General features: G+C 40.6%; 1 protein-coding gene across 1 annotated transcript in view; it reads right to left on the bottom strand.

The window, feature by feature from the left end:
• Astn1 (astrotactin 1) overlaps positions 1-20,342 on the bottom strand; it is a 317,026-nt gene that overhangs the window by 137,323 nt on the left and 159,361 nt on the right. The window contains exon 8 of the mRNA XM_052200999.1: positions 12,221-12,305. Coding sequence (XP_052056959.1) covers positions 12,221-12,305 — 85 coding nt within the window. The remainder of the gene's footprint in view (positions 1-12,220; positions 12,306-20,342) is intronic.

Genomic DNA, 20,342 nt, shown 5'->3' with positions numbered 1-20,342 from the left:
GGCTTATAAACGTCATAAAATTATCCCAACACAAAGGTCTTTTATATAAAAGAAAGATTTGACCCTATATCTGTCAGACTCTGTCTCTTTCATTATTTTACACTGTCTCCCATAAAGGGTAAATATGAACTGGTCAGAGCTAGGGAGGGGGCTCAGTGTAGAGTGCTTGTTTAGCATTCAAGAGGTTCTGAGTTCGATTCCTAGCACCTGAAATACAATAATAAAATGAGTGGGTAAATATCAACTGTAGTGGCTTTGAGGAATGCAGCGCTTCCTGGCTAGCAGGAAATAGTTTGGCCAACTGCATGCAGACTGTTAAGAATACCCAAGTCTATGCCTGAAAGAAAAACTTCTGAGTGTGTCTCAGATGACCTTGTCCCTAGGTTAAGTAACATGAATAGAATAGGTAAGTCTGTCTTTCAGATGGGAACAAATATGTTACTCACTTGACAATGGCTCTGAAATTTGCTTAGAACAAGGCCCTGTCTCTGTGTTTCATTCACCACCTATAGGTTCTGCATGGTTCTAACACTACCATAATGGCTGAAAGCTGGCCATGATGTTGCACTAAGAATAGCACAAAGATACTTAGCAACAAACGCCTGTCCCCACAGACAATTACAGCCTAGGGCCCCTCAGTATATATCTAGCTGAAGTGCCATTTTGCCTGAATTGGACAGAGGCCAATAGCACTTCCTATGTTTAGGCCTCCAGCAAGGTCCCTCTAGTGACTTATTACCCTCCCTAGGATGCTATGTCATTCTGAGAGATTCTCAACTCCGAACACATACCTACTCTTTGACTCTAACCTCAGCTCCTGAAATCTCTGTCCTTGGAAATCTAAAGCTAAATTTCAGCCTTGTCTGTTTCCATCTTGAGTCTCTTGGGAACAACTGCCCTTGAAATGTTTGACCAAAGAGAATCTTCTGTAGCGACTATTATGATTTTATATTTTTGCCTATAAAATGTGGACAAAACTCTTCCCTTAAAGTTTTGAAGTGAGAATTAAATCTCATCTAGCGGTGTGTTAGTAAAATCAATGGTCAACTTCAGGTGATTTAGAAAGACCCAGGGGATGAACATATATTTGAGGGATATTCAGGACCTAGGTAACTGAGTTAAGAAGACCATATTGACTGGGGTGGGACCATCCCTTAGGCTGAGGTCCCAGGAAACATAAAAAAGGAGGAAGCTAGCTGAGTACTAGTAGTAGTCTCTCTCTTCTTTCCAACTGTGGGTATAATGGGAGTGGCTACCTTTGCTCTAACCTTCCCCACTTTGACTGTACCTTCCAACAGTGAGCCACAATAAACTCATTCTGAAGTTGCTTTTGTTAGATATTTTGCCACCATACCAAGAAAAGTCATGAATGCAAGTACTTAGATGGGTGGTTGCAAGGTCCTTATAAAAGCCACTTTGTTACCATGAATATTATTATCACACATGTTACACTCTTGCCCAAGAGGCAGAGGACAAGGAATGATTTAATAACAGGCATGTGAAGAGTTATGATTCACTTGTAATGTCAAGTCAACTCTAGGTCAGCATTTCCCAGACTATGTTCCCTCTGGTGACCATCTCACAGTAGTAAACCCTGATTCCACTTAAAGCCAGTGTTCTCACATGATTATAAAGAATAGAGGCCCTGCTGTACATCAGCATGTATGGACAGACTCCATGCTGAGAACCAGCATCTGGGAAGCCCGGTGGGAGACTTGCATCTCTAGAGCTAATTGGCCTAATGCAACCTCAGAGCTTGTGTAGCTGTTTGTAGCCTCATTTCACAGTCCTCTACAACAGAACTCTAGGGACTGCAGAATACGAAGGTCTTAAATCCAAAACCCAAGCATGAGTGGCAGGCTTGGCATTGGCTGTACCTCCTCAAGCCGTCATGCGAACCTCAGTGTGGGGAAACCCTGTGGAAAGGTTAATAAACTAGGTGGAAAGGAGGCCCCTGGGAAAGGAAAAGGTGATTCCAGTTGGTGAACTCCACTATGGTATAATGGAAACCACCTGGATGCCAGCATTAGTGGTCAGGGGTCAGGCCTCTGTGATACTGATGGATGTACCACTGAGTCTCAAATAATAATATAAACTTTTTAGTGTTTGTGCATGTGTATACACGCACACCCGCACACACACACATGTATGCATGTGTGGTATGTGGTGTATGTGTGTTGTATAGTGTGTGTTGTGTTTGTTATGTGTAGTGTGTGTTATGTAAGTGGTGTGTGTATGTATATGTGTGCATATGGTATGTATAATGTGTATGTTTGTATCTCTCTCTCTCTATGTGTGTGTGTGCACACGCATGCATGTGCGTCTGTGTGTGTGTGTGTGTATGTGTGTGTGTGTGTACATTAGAGGATGAAATTTTAGGCAACCTGGATTCTTTTTTTTTTTCACTGTTATTTTTTTCTTCATAGATTTTTTTCCTGCTGTATGAATTTCTTTTATTATATGAAGGGAAACAAAAGATTCAAAATGAGATATGCAGCGACAAAATGTTTACTTTTTAATTTTTACATATATACATATAACACATTTAAAGCTAAGGAAAATAATTATAACATGAGTGATTGAAAAAGGATCTAAACTACTTGTCTGGGAAAAATAAACCATAAGATTATTCTTATGGAAATTGCTTTCCCAGAAATTGTAGGTGGTATAAATATCACTAATTGCCCATCTTTTAAAAAAACATCCAGTTTGTAGGATTTTTATTAAGGCATCACACAGACACACACACACAGAGACAGACACAGACAGACACAGATTTTATTTATTGATTTCTATTTGGGGGAAGGTATGTGTGAGTGTATGTGTAATGCATATACAGAATGTATTCAAGTGCTTATGGGTACCAGAGAATGATACTGGTGTCTTTTCTGTCATTTTCTGTCTTATTCATTTGATATAAGTCTTCTACTGAATCTGGAAGTAGTATGACAGCCAGCACACCCCAAGGATTCACCTCATTGTATCCTCCACAGTTCCAGGAACACATGGTCATACCCAGGTTAGTTGTGGGTTCTGTGCTGGGACTTAAACTCAGATCCTTGTGCTTGCTCAGAGAGTTCTTCCCCCTCTAAACCATGTCTCCAGACTCTTATGGTGATACACTTAAAAAAAGAAAACTATTGAGCATGGTATTTAGTCTTCCATGCAATAAATGACAAGAATTAATTAGCACTGCATGAAGAATTGTTCAGTATTTTCGAACACTGATGTTGCACAGTAAATGTGTATACCATTACTTCTTGTTCAAATAGCTTTTTTATTACCCTGGCTTACAGAAGTGTGTACTGAAGACTTGACCTGAATACTAGACTTAAAAACCACTTTCTTCTCCTAGCTCACTATAATAGGTTATAAAATTGAGAGTTTTCCATAAGATATAAAGACTAATTTCCTTAAGGAAAATTTTGAGAAAAATAATGCACTTCGAGGATAGTTGTAATGATCTGTTTTGTATCTTTCCTGCTTTTCATGACTATAAAGGTTAGACATACTCATTGTTAAACTTCAAGAACAAATAAACTATATGCAAATGGATGAAGGTGGTAGGTAGTGGGGAGAACTTTCAATGCACAGGAAAGAGAATTGGAAGGAAATACACACAAGTGGCAAATGGTAATGATATTTTTTGCAAACATAAGATAATGAGTGAATTCTTTTTCTATTGATTAAAAAAAAAAAGATAAATAGCTCAGATCTCTAAAGGGAAGAAAAATCATAGCAGTCACCAGCCTAATATTTTCAAACTGGAACCCAACGAAACTGAGGGCTCAGAGAACAATTTTAGTGGAAAACATCCATGCATTCAATAGAATATATGAATTCAGGACACTCTCTGGAAAGCATAGGCAAGACATAAAACATTCATTTCTATAAAATTGAAACAATTTATCTTCCATTCTTGAGCAGATGGGAGGGTAAATTGAGGTTGATTTTTTTTTTCACCCTGGTGGTCATGTTGGAGGAAATATGAGTATTCCCACCTCCGGCACTGTTTAAAATAAGTCTCACGGTGCCTTGACTGGACTAGGCAGAGAGAGCCGTGTGTTAGAGTGTTACCTCTCCTGTGGAGGCTGGGCAGCACTGTAGGTGGACACCTGTCACTCAAATGGGGGCATCCTGTGATAGAGATGGGTTTACTTGCCCTGAGAGGGGGAAATGAAGACAAGCAAGCCTGCCACCCACCTAGAGCTAATAACCAACTCTCAGATTATCACACACTTTCCATTCCTCTCTCTTAAATATTCATCCAATTGATTTATCTCCAATAGTCAGTTGTTACTGTACAGCCTGGCCACCAATTATGTGACCTTTGAGACTCTCCACTTCCCAATCAGTAAAATAAAAATAACATTTTACTCACTACTCTACAGACCCACTCTTATTTTCTCTGGGAGGGGTGGAATACTGATATGAAGACGCCCCCATTTACCACAGGTCTGGAAGGTATTTGCTTCTGACATTTTCTTAAGTTTGACTGTGTTTTACTGTCATTTGAGAGACAGTATTTTAAGTACATACCCAGAAGAAGCTGAACAGACAACTCAGTCAATAAATCTTCATAGTGCAAGTATGAGGGTCTAAGTTTAAGTCCCAGAACCCACATGAAAATGTTAGCTCTGATAGCTCATGCTTTTAATTCCAGTACTGGGAGAACAGAGACCAGAACATCCCTGAAGTTTTCTTGTCAGTCAATCTAGCCTAATTGGAGTGCTCTAGGCCAATGAGAGATACTGCTTCAAAGAGGTGGACCATAAGGATGACACCCAAGGTTGTCCTCTGGTCTCTACATGCTAATGCATGTGCACCCATATTTACACACACACACACACACACACACACACACACACACACACCCCTCCACATTCCTATTAAAAACCAAGCCAAAACAATAACTAATATTCTACAGATTCAATCGGCCCTCTCCAGGACCAATGAAATTGAAATCATCAAATGACAAAGTCAGAAATGGGATGTATGAGTAATTGGTCCAGACTGCACTGGCATGCAGGGGCTTCTTACTAAGGCAAAGCTTGCTTTTAGCACAACCACAAGTGGCCAAGATGGTTTTAAGTCTTGCTTCTAAGAAGGCAGCCAAAGGCTTTATCCAAAATTACTTGAGAGTCAGGGCTAGCTCAACAAGGGCTGTTGTACAGATTAGACACACATAGTTTGTCCCAGAGGAATCAAGCCTTGGAAAGCATAGTCAAGGTTAGTCTATCTTCTAGACTTAGGTGACTGGCCATACAGTTTTCATCTAAAAATGGTCAAATAAAACAGTATTTCACTTGAAAAAAATCCCTAAGAGTGAGGTCCAGAGTTTTCCAAACCATCCTGTGGCCAGGGAATGAGTCCTGCTTAACCTTAGAGAAAATCCAAGCAATTGTGGGTCACTTTCAAGTTCTGGCTTGCTTATTCAGGGTGGAGGGGTGTCTTGTGGATTGATTTCCAGTGGAATCAGGTTACAGACAGCTTCTGCAGAGAAGGATCAGGAAATTTAGGCTTCATTCCAAGAGCTCCCTTCGACTATTCTAACCCTGAACTGAAAAAGGAACATGTCAGCAACATTGCTTTTGACTCCTGAAGGAAGAGGGGGAGACAGAAGTAAGTGATAAAACAAAGCCAAACAAAAACAGAAGGGAAGGGAGAAAAAGAAAAACAAATAAACTGGCAAATAAATTCATTGAAACCTTTGTTAGGTATTAGTGACAACGATTAGAGATGGGATTGAGGAGCTAATGGGAAGATAATCCCATTTGGGAATGGCATGGCAGTGACAGGAACTGGGCACAGACAGTGAGGTCTGGGCTGGAGGGCAGAGGAAGAGGCACAAAAGATAAGGCACCAGCTGGTGGCTTTGCTGGGTGTTTTATCTGAAGGGTTGGGGGAAGGGGACTGGCCTTGGTGACATAGAAATAAGCAAAGCAGTAGGGTAAAAAAAGACCAGGTTGTGAGCTAGAAAGTGGTTCTCCAAATTCAGGAAGTATTGTGTTACCAAGGACTGTAACTCTACCTAGTGTCATTCCTAAAGAGTTTCATAGATGGTCAATGAAGTTCATACTGAGCTCCAAATCCAGCATGGAACTGGAGACACAAAATGGCCTCTAGCACAGCTGTGAAGAGGTGTTTTACCTCTTTAGATGACACACTAGTAGCATAAGCACCTGGTTCAGCTCCCCAGAACTTACATAGAAGGTTGGGCTTAAGGGGCACATCAGTAATCCCAGTTTTGGGAAGTGGAGACAGGTGAATCTGTTGGGTTTGCTGGCCAGCCAGTTGGTGAGTTCCATCTCCAGCTAGAGATCCTATATCAACCAATAATGTGGAAAGGCAATTATGAATGACACCTAGTCCTTTTTTGTTGTTGTTGTTGTTGTTGTTGTTTTGGTTTTGGTTTGTTTTTTTTTGTTTGTTTGTTTGTTTTTTGTTTTTCCGAAACAGGGTTTCTCTGTATAGCCCTGGCTGTCCTGGAACTCACTCTGTAGACCAGGCTGGCCTCGAATTCAGAAATCCTGTCTGTGCCTTCCAAGTGCTGGGATTAAAGGCATGCCCCACCACTGCCAGGAGAAAGACACCTAGTCTTAATCTTTGGCCTAAATCTCCATGGACAAACATGTGTATATTCATATGCAGTATACCCATACAAGACAAGTGCACACACACACACACACACACACACACACACACACACACAAACACACACTGGATTTTGTGGGTTTATATGAAGACATTAATCTTTATCATATTGTATTCCCTCCCTAAGCAGAACCTACTGGATAATAAGAATGAAGAAGTTGCAGGAACAGAAGTATAAGCAAAAGACCATCTTAGGATAGTGTGGACCATGTATAAGTAAGGGAGTCAGTATCTGAGGTTGTCCTCTAAAAGGTGTCATGTAGCGGGTGGTTCTGACATTTTGATAGTGAATCTCCATGTGAACACTAAAGGTCCTGTTCCCCAATTGGTTCTTGATCAATCAATAAAGATGCTAGTGGCCAATGAGCTGGACAGGATAAGCAGGACTTTGAGTTTTCCCACAGGCAAGCTAGCACATGAAAGTTAAAAAGGATTATACCATGTTTTAGAGGGAAAAAAAGCCATCAGCCATGTGAGATCTCTGGCAGAGTGGCCATCAGCTGCTTTCTCAACTGAGCCTGGAGTAGCAGGAGAGAGATTAGAGAACAACTGAACTGAAGGCAGATTTATGGTGCTGAGCTGGGAGTTAAAAGAAGAGCATGATGACTGAGGAAGGCTTAGAAGAGTTTGGCCATTGAGCAAAAGCATATAAAAATAAGCTTGTGTGCGCGCGCGCATGCAGGTACCTCTATGTGCATACATGTATGTATGTATGTATGTATGTATGTATGTATGTATGTATGCATGTATGTATGTTTGTACATCTATGTGCATACATCTATGTGTCTTTTATCCTCAGATCTGAGGGAAACTGGATGGTGCTGGTAGCTTGGTCTACCCAGAACTTGAGTCAGAGTAGTAGGAACTACATGCTGCACTGTCATCTCCCTGGGCAGCCATGAGAAGAGGAGATGTCCTGTGAGCAGGGTCATTTCTGACAACAGCTTTTAAATCCTTGGAAGAACACCTGCTTATTTCTCTCAGCAGGTCTCTCCCCATCTCATGAGTTATCACTCTGTCTTTATCCTTCAGCATTGAAACCCAGTGATATTTTATATTTCTCTATTGGAGAATCTCCTTGGTGTTGTCCTCTGCAGCTGAGATGCCAGAATAAGTAATCAGACTATTATTTACCAGGAATCTCCAAAAGCATGAATTTAATCTAATTGTGGTATTCTGAAAGATGCATCTAGAGGTCCTTGAGTACACTTTTAATTTAACAAAAAGCCATTATTATGGCCTTTCTTAATAACTCTGAAGTATCTAAATAAATTTGGGTGTCTCTTTTCTTCTCTGATATTCTCATGTAAATCAAATCTCTCTTGCTTCTTCCACCCTCATTTACTGTTTTCATTTCTCATCTGTGAACATTTTCAATTTGTCTTTGCTGTCCTAGCAAACAAATATAAAATGCAGCCTCCAACAGGCTCAGGACATGAAGCCACAGTGATGGTAGGGCAAAAAATTACCTGGAAACATCACACAGGGAAGACAAAAGACACAGCAACAATGGCACTGGTTTGGAAGCTTCAGTCCTGGGTTTGCTCCCTGGCAATTAAATGATGTGGAGCATCCTGACCAGGGGGGCTTGATTTTGTTGCCAGCATCAAAGATCAAGGATGTATCTTCAAACATCTCATGCTGTTTGAATGACCTATTAAAAATCTATTATCCATGACTTTCCTTAAGTACTCATGAAACTAATTTTATCTTTATTAGAAATATTATTCTTACGCAATAAATTCTACTATTTTATAATCTTCCACTTGGACCCCTGCAACTGTGCAAGTTGGAGCAGCTGGCTTTACCATGTAGATCAGTATACAAATGTCTCAAACTGCTTGCTTTCTCCTGGGCATTTCTGGCAGGACGGAGGTACCAGAATTATGGTAATATAAATATTTAATAGACTTTAGACATAAGCTCTCTAATTCTCAGTCATTCTCTTCTATTTGTCTACTTTTACCTGCTGTGTTAACTTTACGTATTTTAGCTTTTTCTCCTGGCCATGTGGAAGAGACTTTTAAATTAAATTGAACTACTTATCTACCATTTCTGTAAACCCATGCTCCTCATGTCTCTACTTATTAAATAGAACAATTAAAAAACCTGGCTTTTCCATGAAACTCTATTATAGTTCTTCAGTCTCATCTAAGTCACCACTTAACTCTGCTCTCATTGACCTTTGATCAAAGTCTTTCTCCTGGTAGGCCTTAGAGCTATTTCTAATGGTTCATTACATGCCTATTTTCCTATGTGGACTGTTAGTTATCCCAGAACAGAAACTCCACCTTACTTTTAGGCAGAGCAACCACACATGATCTTCACCTAAAAAGTAATGGGATGAACATTGACTAAAAACATAAATGAATTGAAGTGTGGGTGATAGAACATAAGAGTGAGAGCCATTCTTTAAACAAACTGGCTCATTCCTACACACACTCACATACTGTACAAATTACATGCATTCATGCTCACACATACACACACTGTACAATCATACAATCACTACATATTTACATATACTCACACACTACAATCATACAGCGCTATATACACTCATACTCAGATACACACATTCACACACTGCACAATCATACAGATAGAACATATTTACATACACTCAAACATAATTACACACAAAACACACATTCTCTCTCTCTCTCTCTCTCTCTCTCTCTCTCTCTCTCTCTCTCTCTCTCTCTCTCTCTCTCTCTCTCTCTTTACAGGACTATATGAGCCAGAGCAGGTAGCAGCTGCATAGTGCTTCAGATCTAACTCATCTTCCTCATAGAAGCATCTATTGGTAACTTTTTGTATGAACATCCTTGATTAATTTTCTTTTTTCTCTAAAAATCACAAATACTTTTTTTTGCCACCTTTCCCTTGCTTATCAACCTTAATTTCTCACAAATAACTTCAACCATTAGTGGACATGGATTTGGGTTTTCTGTCTAGAATAAACCTACTACAGCCTTAATGTATGCCCCATCAGAATGTTAAGAAGAAAACATAAGTACTCCTTCTGTGGGCTGTTCACCTTCACCTTCTAGAACATTAAATGAAAATTCCAGGAAAATCAGACTTACCATTGATTTTCCCATAACACTCTAATATGTATCATCATTTAGAAATCTGTCAGGCAGTTCTCAGTTCAAATGATAGTCCTTACATTCAAACCAATTTCGATTAATTTGGGGAAAATCATCTAAAGAAACATTACATTAGTTTAGTACCCTGACTTAAATCACAATGTATAGCATGTTCTACTTTTCACTTACGGTTTCATTTCAGGAGGAAAACTAAATCCATTTGTCTGGCGTTGTATTATAAATATAAATTCAAGCTGCTTATCACTCCTGTTCCAATGTCCTCAAGATACTCACTCCTGTCCATCCTGCTAATAGTTGTTCTATAATTTTATTATTGTCCATAAGGAGACCTCATAGACAGTGACGATCATAGAATAATGGAAATTAGAGATGGAGATGACAGATTAGGTGTCTTTGTCTATTTCCTGGGGCTAATGTTCTTGTCAGTCTGTAGCTCGGTGCTTTTGTCTATTTTGTTCCTAAGGACAGCAGTGCTGGCACCTCTACCATTTCCCCCTGAGGCTCTTGTCTGCATCCTAAAACTGTCTCTACATACAGCCATAGGGAATAACAAAGGCTTTGCTATTACCAAGTGAAGTCAGGCCCATCCTCACACAATATGTCTACAAGGCTAGGGATGTGGAAGTTTGAGTGATTAACCACCAAATCCAATCACAGGCAGAGGCCAGGGTGGATCATTTAGAGCAAACGTGAAATGATATCTTGTAGTTGTTTTCTTCAGCGGCAAGATTGCAGGCTATGAGATAGAGAGGTGGTTATCCATCACCTTTTACAACATTTAACGCAGTAAGAATCATGGTCAGCTAAGATTCTCAGCCAACACATAAGCAGAAGGGCTGGCTCCACAGCCACTGTATGAACAACTCAACAGGAGTGACAGTCAGGGGAAAACACAGAATTTAACCAGTGTGTGCTGTTCTATATTCATATAATACCTAACTTGATAACATCTGTTAGCCAGTACTCTACTCTCTTCTCTAAATACTTTCCTTTAAAATTTATGCACTGCCTACTTGACATAAGCTCACATTCCATAAAAACCAAGGCATTCTTCATTCTCACTAACACAAAAATCTCCTGGCACTTGGACTTCCCTAACTTTTCTGACTGACCTGTGATCCAGATTTCCTTTTCCTGACTTCATTTACTCTTGTCCTTATCCCTTAACTTCAACTGGGTTCTAGAACATTTGCCCTCTTCCACAGCAATGGGCATCTATCATACCTTGACTAGTCATCGGCTGGCTAAGTCATCAGAGTTGAGTTCTTATAGCCCCTTATCATAAATCACTCCCTTGGGCTCCTCAATCATTTTTATTGCTCTTCTCCAAACTCTCACCCATTTGTCACGATATTTATTGCTTTGAGAGTCCAGAGCTGCACTCAATATTCTAGGTTTGGTCTCATCAGGATCATGTATAGGGGGCTGATCATTGACCCAGGAGTGAGAATTTCTAGGGCAATGTCAGAAATGACATTATTTTGTTTGTTCAATTGTTTGTTGGTTTTTTCATGTCAGACTGCCAGCACAGATCTAATTTGCAGTCCAATCAATCACTTACCCACATGTTTTTGCCTTGATTTCCTCCTAATTTCCCCTATCCCATTGATTGCTATTATTAGTTAGCATTTATCGAATGCTCTCTCAATTTGCCTAATGCAGAAAGAAAGCTCTCAGAATTCAAAACAATACACAAAAATTGCTTTTAGAAATCATCACAACAGAAGACATACAGTGGTGATGACTCCCTGGGAATATAGTTTACTTAATTTCATTGAACAATAGAGGAAATTTATGTTACATATGTTTTATTGCAGTACAAACATTCAAAAATGTTAAAAAAAAAGGAATAGATAAATTAGCTACTTTTCTGAAGTCACATATAATTGTGGACAAATAAAAGTCATACGGAGAAATGGTAACTGGGGATCCGGTACAAATGCTCTTCCTCAGTGCCAAGCACTTCCTGAGTCTTGTATGTTGCCCCTGCTGACAGTACACTGGGAACGTTTTTGTTTGTTTGTTGTTTTGTTTTTTGTTTGTTTGAGTTTTTTTGACTCCTGTCAGTCACTTGAAGGACTCATCAAGCTCCGAGAGCTACTGCAGTGCAAGTCTGTGTGGCTTCACATGTCTCAGGCAGCCAAGTTCTGCCTGAGGAATTCTCATGGATGGAGGTGGAGTAGAAAAGAAGAGAAAGGCAGATTCATTTTCAGATCCCAGCTGGAGGCTGCAGACCTACAAGTCAGAGGCATCACTTCCTGACTCGTAAATGGAGGAGAGGTGGCATGGACATCACTGGCATGGCATGACTAGGGAAAGGCATGGTGACACTTTTACTACGGACTGTTCAGAATACAATCACCCATTAGTTCTGCGTCTTTGTGCACAGTTGCTCCCATGATGTCCCTCTGAGAAAGCAGTCATGTGGGAAACTGCAAACTTATCTCACTTACCCCTGGTTGGTCCCCCATTCATTTCGAATGCAAAGGTGCTTGTGGACAGGATCCTTCATGTAGCCTTCATAGCACAGACATTCCCCTTAGGATCAGCGTAGGAGGAAGAGAGAAACACAAGTAGATCAACTACCATATCAGTAATTGAGTAAGTTGATATGAAATGATCAGATTAAACCCAGACTTCAATAATAATATAAATGACACACATAATCCCCTTGTATCCCAATGCCCCTCTCCACTGCCCTCATGAATGAATTGCCCCATTTTCCAATGCAAGATGATTTTATTCATTGAGGTACCTCCTACCATCTGCAAAGGAACTAAGGTGTGCGCTCTGTAAGCACAAAGACCCGTGAGTCTTTGAGGAAAAAGACACTTTATGTTCATTTTTCTCAATTCTAAGGTACTGTAGGACAATTGACAAGTGATGGCAAATGTTTGACATCTGTACTTATAAAGTACTTCTAGAATCTCAAACCTAGGTATTGCTACTATAGTGTCCTGATAGAAAAAGCTGAAGGTTAGACAAATTATGAGATTGTCAGCCTCTTAAAAATGACACACTTAATACTTGGACCTATGACTATGTGACTTGAGACACTATCACCATGCCACAACATGAACAACCATGATAATTCAAGGAGGTTGCAAAATCCCCTTCTGTTTTTCTAGGAACTCCAATTTCTCCAGTGAAAATTTCTATCTTTTGAAGCTAGTAAACAAGTATCTAAAAGCCTGAGTTGTCAGAATCTCCCTACCCTTCTATATCATTATTTTTATGGGATTTTTTTTGTTTGATTTATCTTTGTATACTGAGAGGTTCCACAACCATCTGAATTGCATATTTGATTTCCTATTTGAGGGTATCAGCCTTTCCAAGGCAGGGTCACATGGCCTTCATCCAGCTAAAAAGCAATCTCCAGGTCTCCCAATGGATTTGTAACCATCACTTTGTTGAGTACCTAAAGACTGTAGCTATTGCTTCCTAATGTGTCTGCTTGGTGCTGATTGTCTCTGAGCCATGTGATACATTACACTAAAGCTTTTGCTCAATCTTCCAAAGGCTGGTTATTTAATTTTTAACCAGTGCAATAACGAAGTGTGACTTCTTGAAATTTGTAAATAACAAATTTACAAAGGTGCCAAATCCTGAGGAGACAATATGTATCCAGTCTATTTATCTCCTAAGGAAGGAGAAACTTCAGATGTATATAAATAGAACAACAGTTTTAAATGCTATTTCCTCTTTATGAAGATAAAACTTAATAAAAGTGAAAAGAATTACTCCAATAGAGGAGAAGAGTCTGTACTGTGTGAGTGGAGCAATTTTTGTTTCAGATTTTTGATCACACATTTTAAGAGTAACCTAGAAGCTATTGCCTCTCAGGGTCTCTATACCAACTAACAGCTACTTGACCTCCATCTCAACCACACTTAGCTCCATGTACTGGTGGGCGTAGCAAAAATTGGTAACTTTGTAGTTTTAGAAGAATCTAAAGAATATTAGAGATCAGTATATTGCTTTACGTATGGCAAATTCTGACTTTAGAATCACAGGCTATATTGGAACCTACTGACCTTCTTCAGGCCCAAATTTATTATCATCACTGGTTCTGGGTATGACCATGGAGCTTAAAGTAAAATATCAGAAATACAGCTTGAAATTAGGTGGTCAGTGATAAGACCTGCCAAATGATGGCCACTTTCTGATAAAAGGAAAGATAAGATTTTTAAAAGCACATTCCAGAACTAAGTAAATGGAGAATAAGGCTTTATGCTTTTAAGAATTCCAAAGAAAGCTGAAGCTCCAAGGGTAAGGTTGATCTCAAACAAGTGGGCTTTAGATAGATACTGTGGGATTAATTGCTTGTCCTGTGTTGTGGCAAGCAACGGACAAAAACAATTTATGGGTTATTGTGGCTCATCCCTACCTTCCATCATGGTGCCATGGCTGTATCTACAACCAAGAAATGAAGGGCAATGAGTGCTAGTGCTCAGCTGGATTTATCTTTTTTATCCAGTTCAGGACTCTAGCCCTCTGAACATTACCTGTTATATATAAAACTGGACTTCTCGCCTCAATTATTCTCATTTAATCAGCCACCACAGACATACTCAGAGGCTTATCTCTTCTATGTAAAGTTAACAATTACTATTAACCATCAAAATACAGTTCAAAATGTAAATAATTAAAATGTTTAATCTGAGAACATAGCTCAAGTATAAGAACATGAGTATGGATTCCCAGCATTCATGCAAAAGCCAGGCATGCCAGTGGGTGTTTGTAACACTAGCTCCTGAGGTGGAGACAGGTGGGATTAAAGAACTCAATAGTCAGCCAGTCTACCAGAAGAGGTGAACTCTCGATACATTAAGGGACCCTGTGTCAATTTTAAAGTATCTATAGATAGCAATAGAAGAAGATAGCTGACGTGGATCCCAAGACTCCACATGCACACACATAAACACACCTGCATATGTGTGCACACATACACAGAAAATAAATAGATAGATAGACAGACAGACAGACAGATAGATATTTGACCTGTTTATCAATAGCAATTCCCACAATACCAAGATATCAAAGCCAGTTGATGGGTTAAATACTCAACTGTGTCTTTCCTTTTGGAAAATGTACTCTTCTGATTGCCCTCATGGCCAATTAGACAAGAATAGGTTGCTTTAATATAGGATGCTATCATAAGGGAGTGTCAAGTACATCTATTGGATTCTCAGATTGGTCTCAACCAGACTTTGGGATGTACTTCACTGCTTGTCCAGTCTACTAGATCTTGGGTTCAATCCCTAACACCACATAAACTAGACATGACAGAGAATGCCTATAACTCCACTGAGCACTGGGGAGGTAGAAGTAGAAAAGTCAAAAGCTTAAGGTCCTTCTCAGCTACATAGTGATTTTGAGGCCATCTCAGACAACATGAGATCCTGACTCAAAAAGAGAAACAAACAAAACAAAATAATGAAACCACAAAATAGTAATTGTCTCAGCTGGACACCTTGTCTAGAATTAAGGATTAACAATGGAAGAGTATCTTCTTCTACATTTGATATCTGGTTACCATAGAACATATAAAAATAAATTCAGCAACAACTCCTAGTTCAAGCAGAGACCTATTTTCCTAATGACGTAAATACCTACCATTTGTACAGTGCATTTACCTCCTCCAATTGCCTTCATGGTCATTATCTCCACATGACACTTCCATCACTCATTACCATGTGGGGACACACTGCTGACAACAGATAAAGCTTTTCCCCATATAATAGCATATGCCGCCCTAAGTCAGAGAATCAGGAATTTTCAAACATACCAGGCTAGAGTTTGGGGATATCCAAAATCTGCCTCTCAACAGATCCTCATTTCTGGAATCCACCAAACTTTCCTCTTCCTCATTCCTTCTCAAACCAGTTTGGCCACATATACTGCAAGGAGTTCAGACTTGATGAGGAACGTTACTATAGAAACCAACTGCTAAATCTTGACTTCAAGAGGGGTTTCATGTAAGCACAGACTCCGACTGTTAGCTGTGAATTTTAAAGACCCCACGAGGGTGTTGGATGCCCTCCTAAGCTGAAGTGTTACAGTCTCTGCATCTGCTGTGACAGATGGCAGGGAACACATGAGGTGCTGACTCTGTGGTGGTGAACAGAGGAATCCAATAGAAAGACTTGCCATGGCCACAGAGAAGTGCCCAGCCAGGAGAGAGTAACATGTCACAGTGGCTGCTGGAGCAGTGTGGATCACACTGTCAAAGAAGAAAACCCTCTGCAAGGGTGCAAGGGATAGAGACCTCTATGTGTATGTTTGTTTGGTACCAAGAGGACAAACACCTCGAGGACGATCACCTTGCGTGCTGATCAGGACCTTTGATCATTTCTCATCCAACAGTTGAATGCCTGAGTCACAAATCTCATCTAGGGAGTAGGAAAGACCTTGAAGCTAGGGTTCTTCAGATTTGACAGAAATCACCACATTTATTAGACTGTAAACCCAAATCAAGGCCAAAAGTCCTAAGTTATCACACTGTTTCAGGAAGAGGTTGGCTTTTATTAAATAGGACTGGTTATGCCTTGTCTAAAAAGAAAATGTGGGTAACATCAAATTGCCTAGTAATTCCCTATCACTGGGAGTTAGCAGAAGAGAGCCATGCCCAGGACTGAATGACCCCCATGGAGCTCTGAAGAGAAGACAGGGAACAAGTTAGAGCTTATTATCCCAAAGGAGGGTGATTTAATGGAGTAGTAGAAAAGTATCTGGAATAAGTATTTAATCCAGGTTGTAGCAGTAACATGGGAACTGAGATCTCCTGATAAATTATGTTAAAAATCCTGAGGGGCGGGCAATGGCATAGAGCAAGCAGAGTTTGAGCTGAATTATTTGGAAACCTGGTTGACACTTTTGACCTAGTTGTGTTGACCATGGAGTGATCTGGGATAGAAATATTATATAGATATTAAAACATTCAAGTTTAAGTTTTCTTGGATGCCTGTGCTCCCTTTGTGCAGACATAGAAAAGTTATGTATCTTGAAAAAGGCGGTGGAGGCTGTGGCCAGAGTTGATGAGGCTGAGAAATGAAGCAGGTGTCAGAGGCCTCCACAACTGCTCAGATGTCAGAACAAAGGCTTGGAATGAGTAGAGAGAACGGCCAATGAAACTGGGTAGTCAGTTATCAGAAAACAAAGTGGAAATAAACAACCATAAAAAGTAACCCCTAGAAATTGCAGGTAAAGTCAGCCTATGGCAGGATCTAGCAGGCACTAAACCTAAGCCTAAATGCTTTGTGATTCTCCAACTTGACCAGAGATGCTCTGGGGGTGGGGGGAGTCTGGTGAGGTTGGCATGAAGATTAGCAGTTGGCAAAAGGCTGTGTCAGAAACAAAAGCTCTCTAGATAGCCACCCAAAAGGAAAGAGAGTAACCCTAAGCATTCTATCTAGGTGTCCTTCCAGAAGGGCAGCATGGGAAGAAACATTACAAAACAACCAGAAATGTGGTCTCTGATATATGTATTCTGATACAATATATTCTGATATGTACTTTGAGTTTACAGTCCAGCTGGGCTATTAACTGAGCAAGGGTGTTAAGCCAGTCTGTCAACATCTCTCTAAAGTGGAGATAAAAAAAATACTGTCTGCTTTGTAGGGTTGTTCAGGGAGCTTTGATTGTCTAAGCAAATCACAGTGACAATAACATGCTGGGCTTCTGATAAAAACCACCTAACACAATTTTTTTTGCCAAAAACATTTTCCCACTCATTTTCCACCTGACATTACAAAGCAGTGAGAAGATGGTCCACAGTGTATTGTGTGAAGTCATCAGCAAGTCTGAACCCAATTACAAGTATCCTAAATCTTTCCAAAGCCAGATACTAGGACTGTCTTGTCACAAGTTGATACCTGCTAGGAGAGGATCACAATGCTTAGGAGAGATTACAAATGGCAGGTATGAAGGTCTCTCCTTTCTCAGGCATGCCCACATGTAACCAGAAGGTCTGAGAAGCTGGGAAGATTATAACATTTGCTAGTTTTGGTTTGCTCTTGTCTCTGCTGGTCTTTGAAGTCAGCCCTTCACGGAGGTCAGCCCTCCCCAGGTAACATGGAATTAGAATATAAGTGGAGAGGAAGGCTGGAACTGGAATGAACCAGCAAGTTTCCTATAGCCCCAATTCTTTCATAGGCTTCCACACATCTTTAGAAGCTCTAGAATTATGATGGGGGTATAGGAAGAGGGAGTCTAAGAGGTTTCTCTCCTTTAACTGTTTTGTCCTTCTTTTGGAGTATTTGTAGCCAATGTCAAACTCATGTGTCTAAAGCAACATCACTTCATTATGGGCCAGAGGGGAGCAATGTGGGTTCTATAGGGCTAAGAATAAAGTAAGTCTCTATAGAGCTATGCTTCTTTCTAGAGGCTACAGGTAAGAACCTGCTTCCTTGCTTTAAAGGCTGTCTGCATGCTTGGTTCATGACTTGCCCTTCATCCTTAAAGTACACAATAGCTTGATGAATCATTCCTTCATCTTGGGACTTTAACCTGTTTTCTCTTCTACCTTTGAGAAGTATTGTCACAGCATTGGGACACCCAGATAATCTAGGGTAATCTTGCTTTTGTGACACCAGTTGTTAAGAGACTTCAATTCTATGCACCACTTAACCTTCCTGTGCCATGCAACATCACACAGATTGTGGGGAGGAGGATGAGGGCCCCTGGTGGAGTTAAGTCCATGTTTCTGTCTCTCACACCTGGATTGTGGAGTCCCATGCAAATAACATGTAAATGCACTTAACTTTGGGACACTTTCAGGAAAGCTGCCAAAGGAGTGCTCCAGGCCCCAAAGGCTGCTCCTTCGCAGTGCCTGAGCATCTGTGTTTGTGTGCTTGTGTGTTTATGGGTACGTGTGTCTGCGTGAAAAAAATACACAAGTGCATTTGCACAGCCCTATGCATCCATATGGGCAGACCCCTCAGCTCGGCTGGGAAAGCACATGTCCCAACACTCTGACATTTTCAAGTAAGCTAGCTGGAGGACTGCAAAAAATAACGTCGACTTGACTCAAAGCCAATTCCCACACTCGGCTCTTTAGAAAAAGGCTCCTAGGATGGCGTGTGGGAGGCGATAAAGTTTCTTAGTGATGAACGTGTGGGATGACCACATCATCACATGTGCAGAGGAAAGCAGCACAGAGGTGGGTGGGGTTCCAATCACCCCAGCCCAGCATTAATGAAAACGAAAAGCTGCACAGCATCGTTTCTTAGCTTCCGAACCAAATGAAGATGTTGTCCCTTAGTTCTGTTACAGGGCTGGGCTTCTTATATTTAATATTCCTTGTGACTTTCCAGTTGGAAATTCATTAGTTGTTAGAGATACCGGGAAATCATTTGCAAGAGAGGGGCTTTCCACAGGTATTTTGTAGGAAGGATTAGAAATTAGAGCTAGATATGTGATAGAGATATGAGACTTCCTTATAGACAACCAGCTCCCAGGCACACCTACTAGGAATGTTTAGTCCAAGTTACCTGCTAAAGACTTGAATGACATGTGGGATCCAGCATACCTGATCAGTTCATGTTACATTTAACAACCCTATTTTTGCTCTTACTTCATGATAGGCTAAACACAAACTCTCCTTGTCAGGAGCCATGGGCCTCTGGGCAACTCGGGCCCAGATAACCAAATGTTATGTAAAGTAAGAAGGTAGCATGTCTAGGCCTCCCAAGTGTAAACCAGCAGATCTCTCCTTTCCACATGTAATTGTAGGCCCTTAATATTCTTTCAAGGCCAAGAGGAAACGTGTAAGATCCTCTGGAGATCTTGTTGCTCTCAGAAGTGAGTTTAACAGCTAAGATTGTCCCAAATCCTCCTAATCCTAACCAGCTGGAGAATGAGGGTACCAGAGACCAGCTCTGCTACACGGAGAGTTCCCACCTCGGAGATGAGCTCTTTTTAATTTCTTCCAAGCACACTAGCTTTTGGGCATAGTGCACAGCCCATCTGTTTGGTTTGGTGTTTGCCTGACAGTGTAGGAGGGACAGCAAGCAAGCACTGTCTTAGACATCAGATGTTGAAAGTGCTGTACTTTCTCTTCCATATGGGGACCTAGAATCTCTGCGATGGGCCCACGTTAAAACTAAGTTTGAAACCTCAGAACATGAACTTTAGATGTCACAGTTACCTGCCACTTTCTCAAAGGGATTTAATAATGAATTACAACAAAACACAGACCATATGTCTTAGGCTACATCTGTAGAAAGACCTTTGTGAACTAAACTTTCTGAAGCACCCCACCCCCAGCCTGTCTCAGGAGTTACACATGACAAAGATCTTGAGGATTTGGTTCATGACCTCTTCCTTTGTTCTATAATGTTACACTTCTTCTCCAGTAGGGTTTCACCAGTGGCACTCTAGCGCCTGAAAAAAAAATTTTTTTTTTGTAGTGGCTAGTATATATGAACCTCTTATTATAGCTTAAAAGTGAAATTTTGTCAACGACTTGGTCCCCAGTTGGTGGCACTGGAAGGCCACTTTTGGACATGAGGGTTAGCTGGCAAGTGTAGGGCCATAGGAGTAGAGGTGAGGATTAAAGCTTCTAGTCTCGCTCCA

Source organism: Apodemus sylvaticus, chromosome 12 (genome assembly GCF_947179515.1).
Source record: "Apodemus sylvaticus chromosome 12, mApoSyl1.1, whole genome shotgun sequence".
Lineage (NCBI taxonomy): Eukaryota > Metazoa > Chordata > Mammalia > Rodentia > Muridae > Apodemus > Apodemus sylvaticus.
This window is presented reverse-complemented; position numbering and strand designations above follow the sequence as displayed.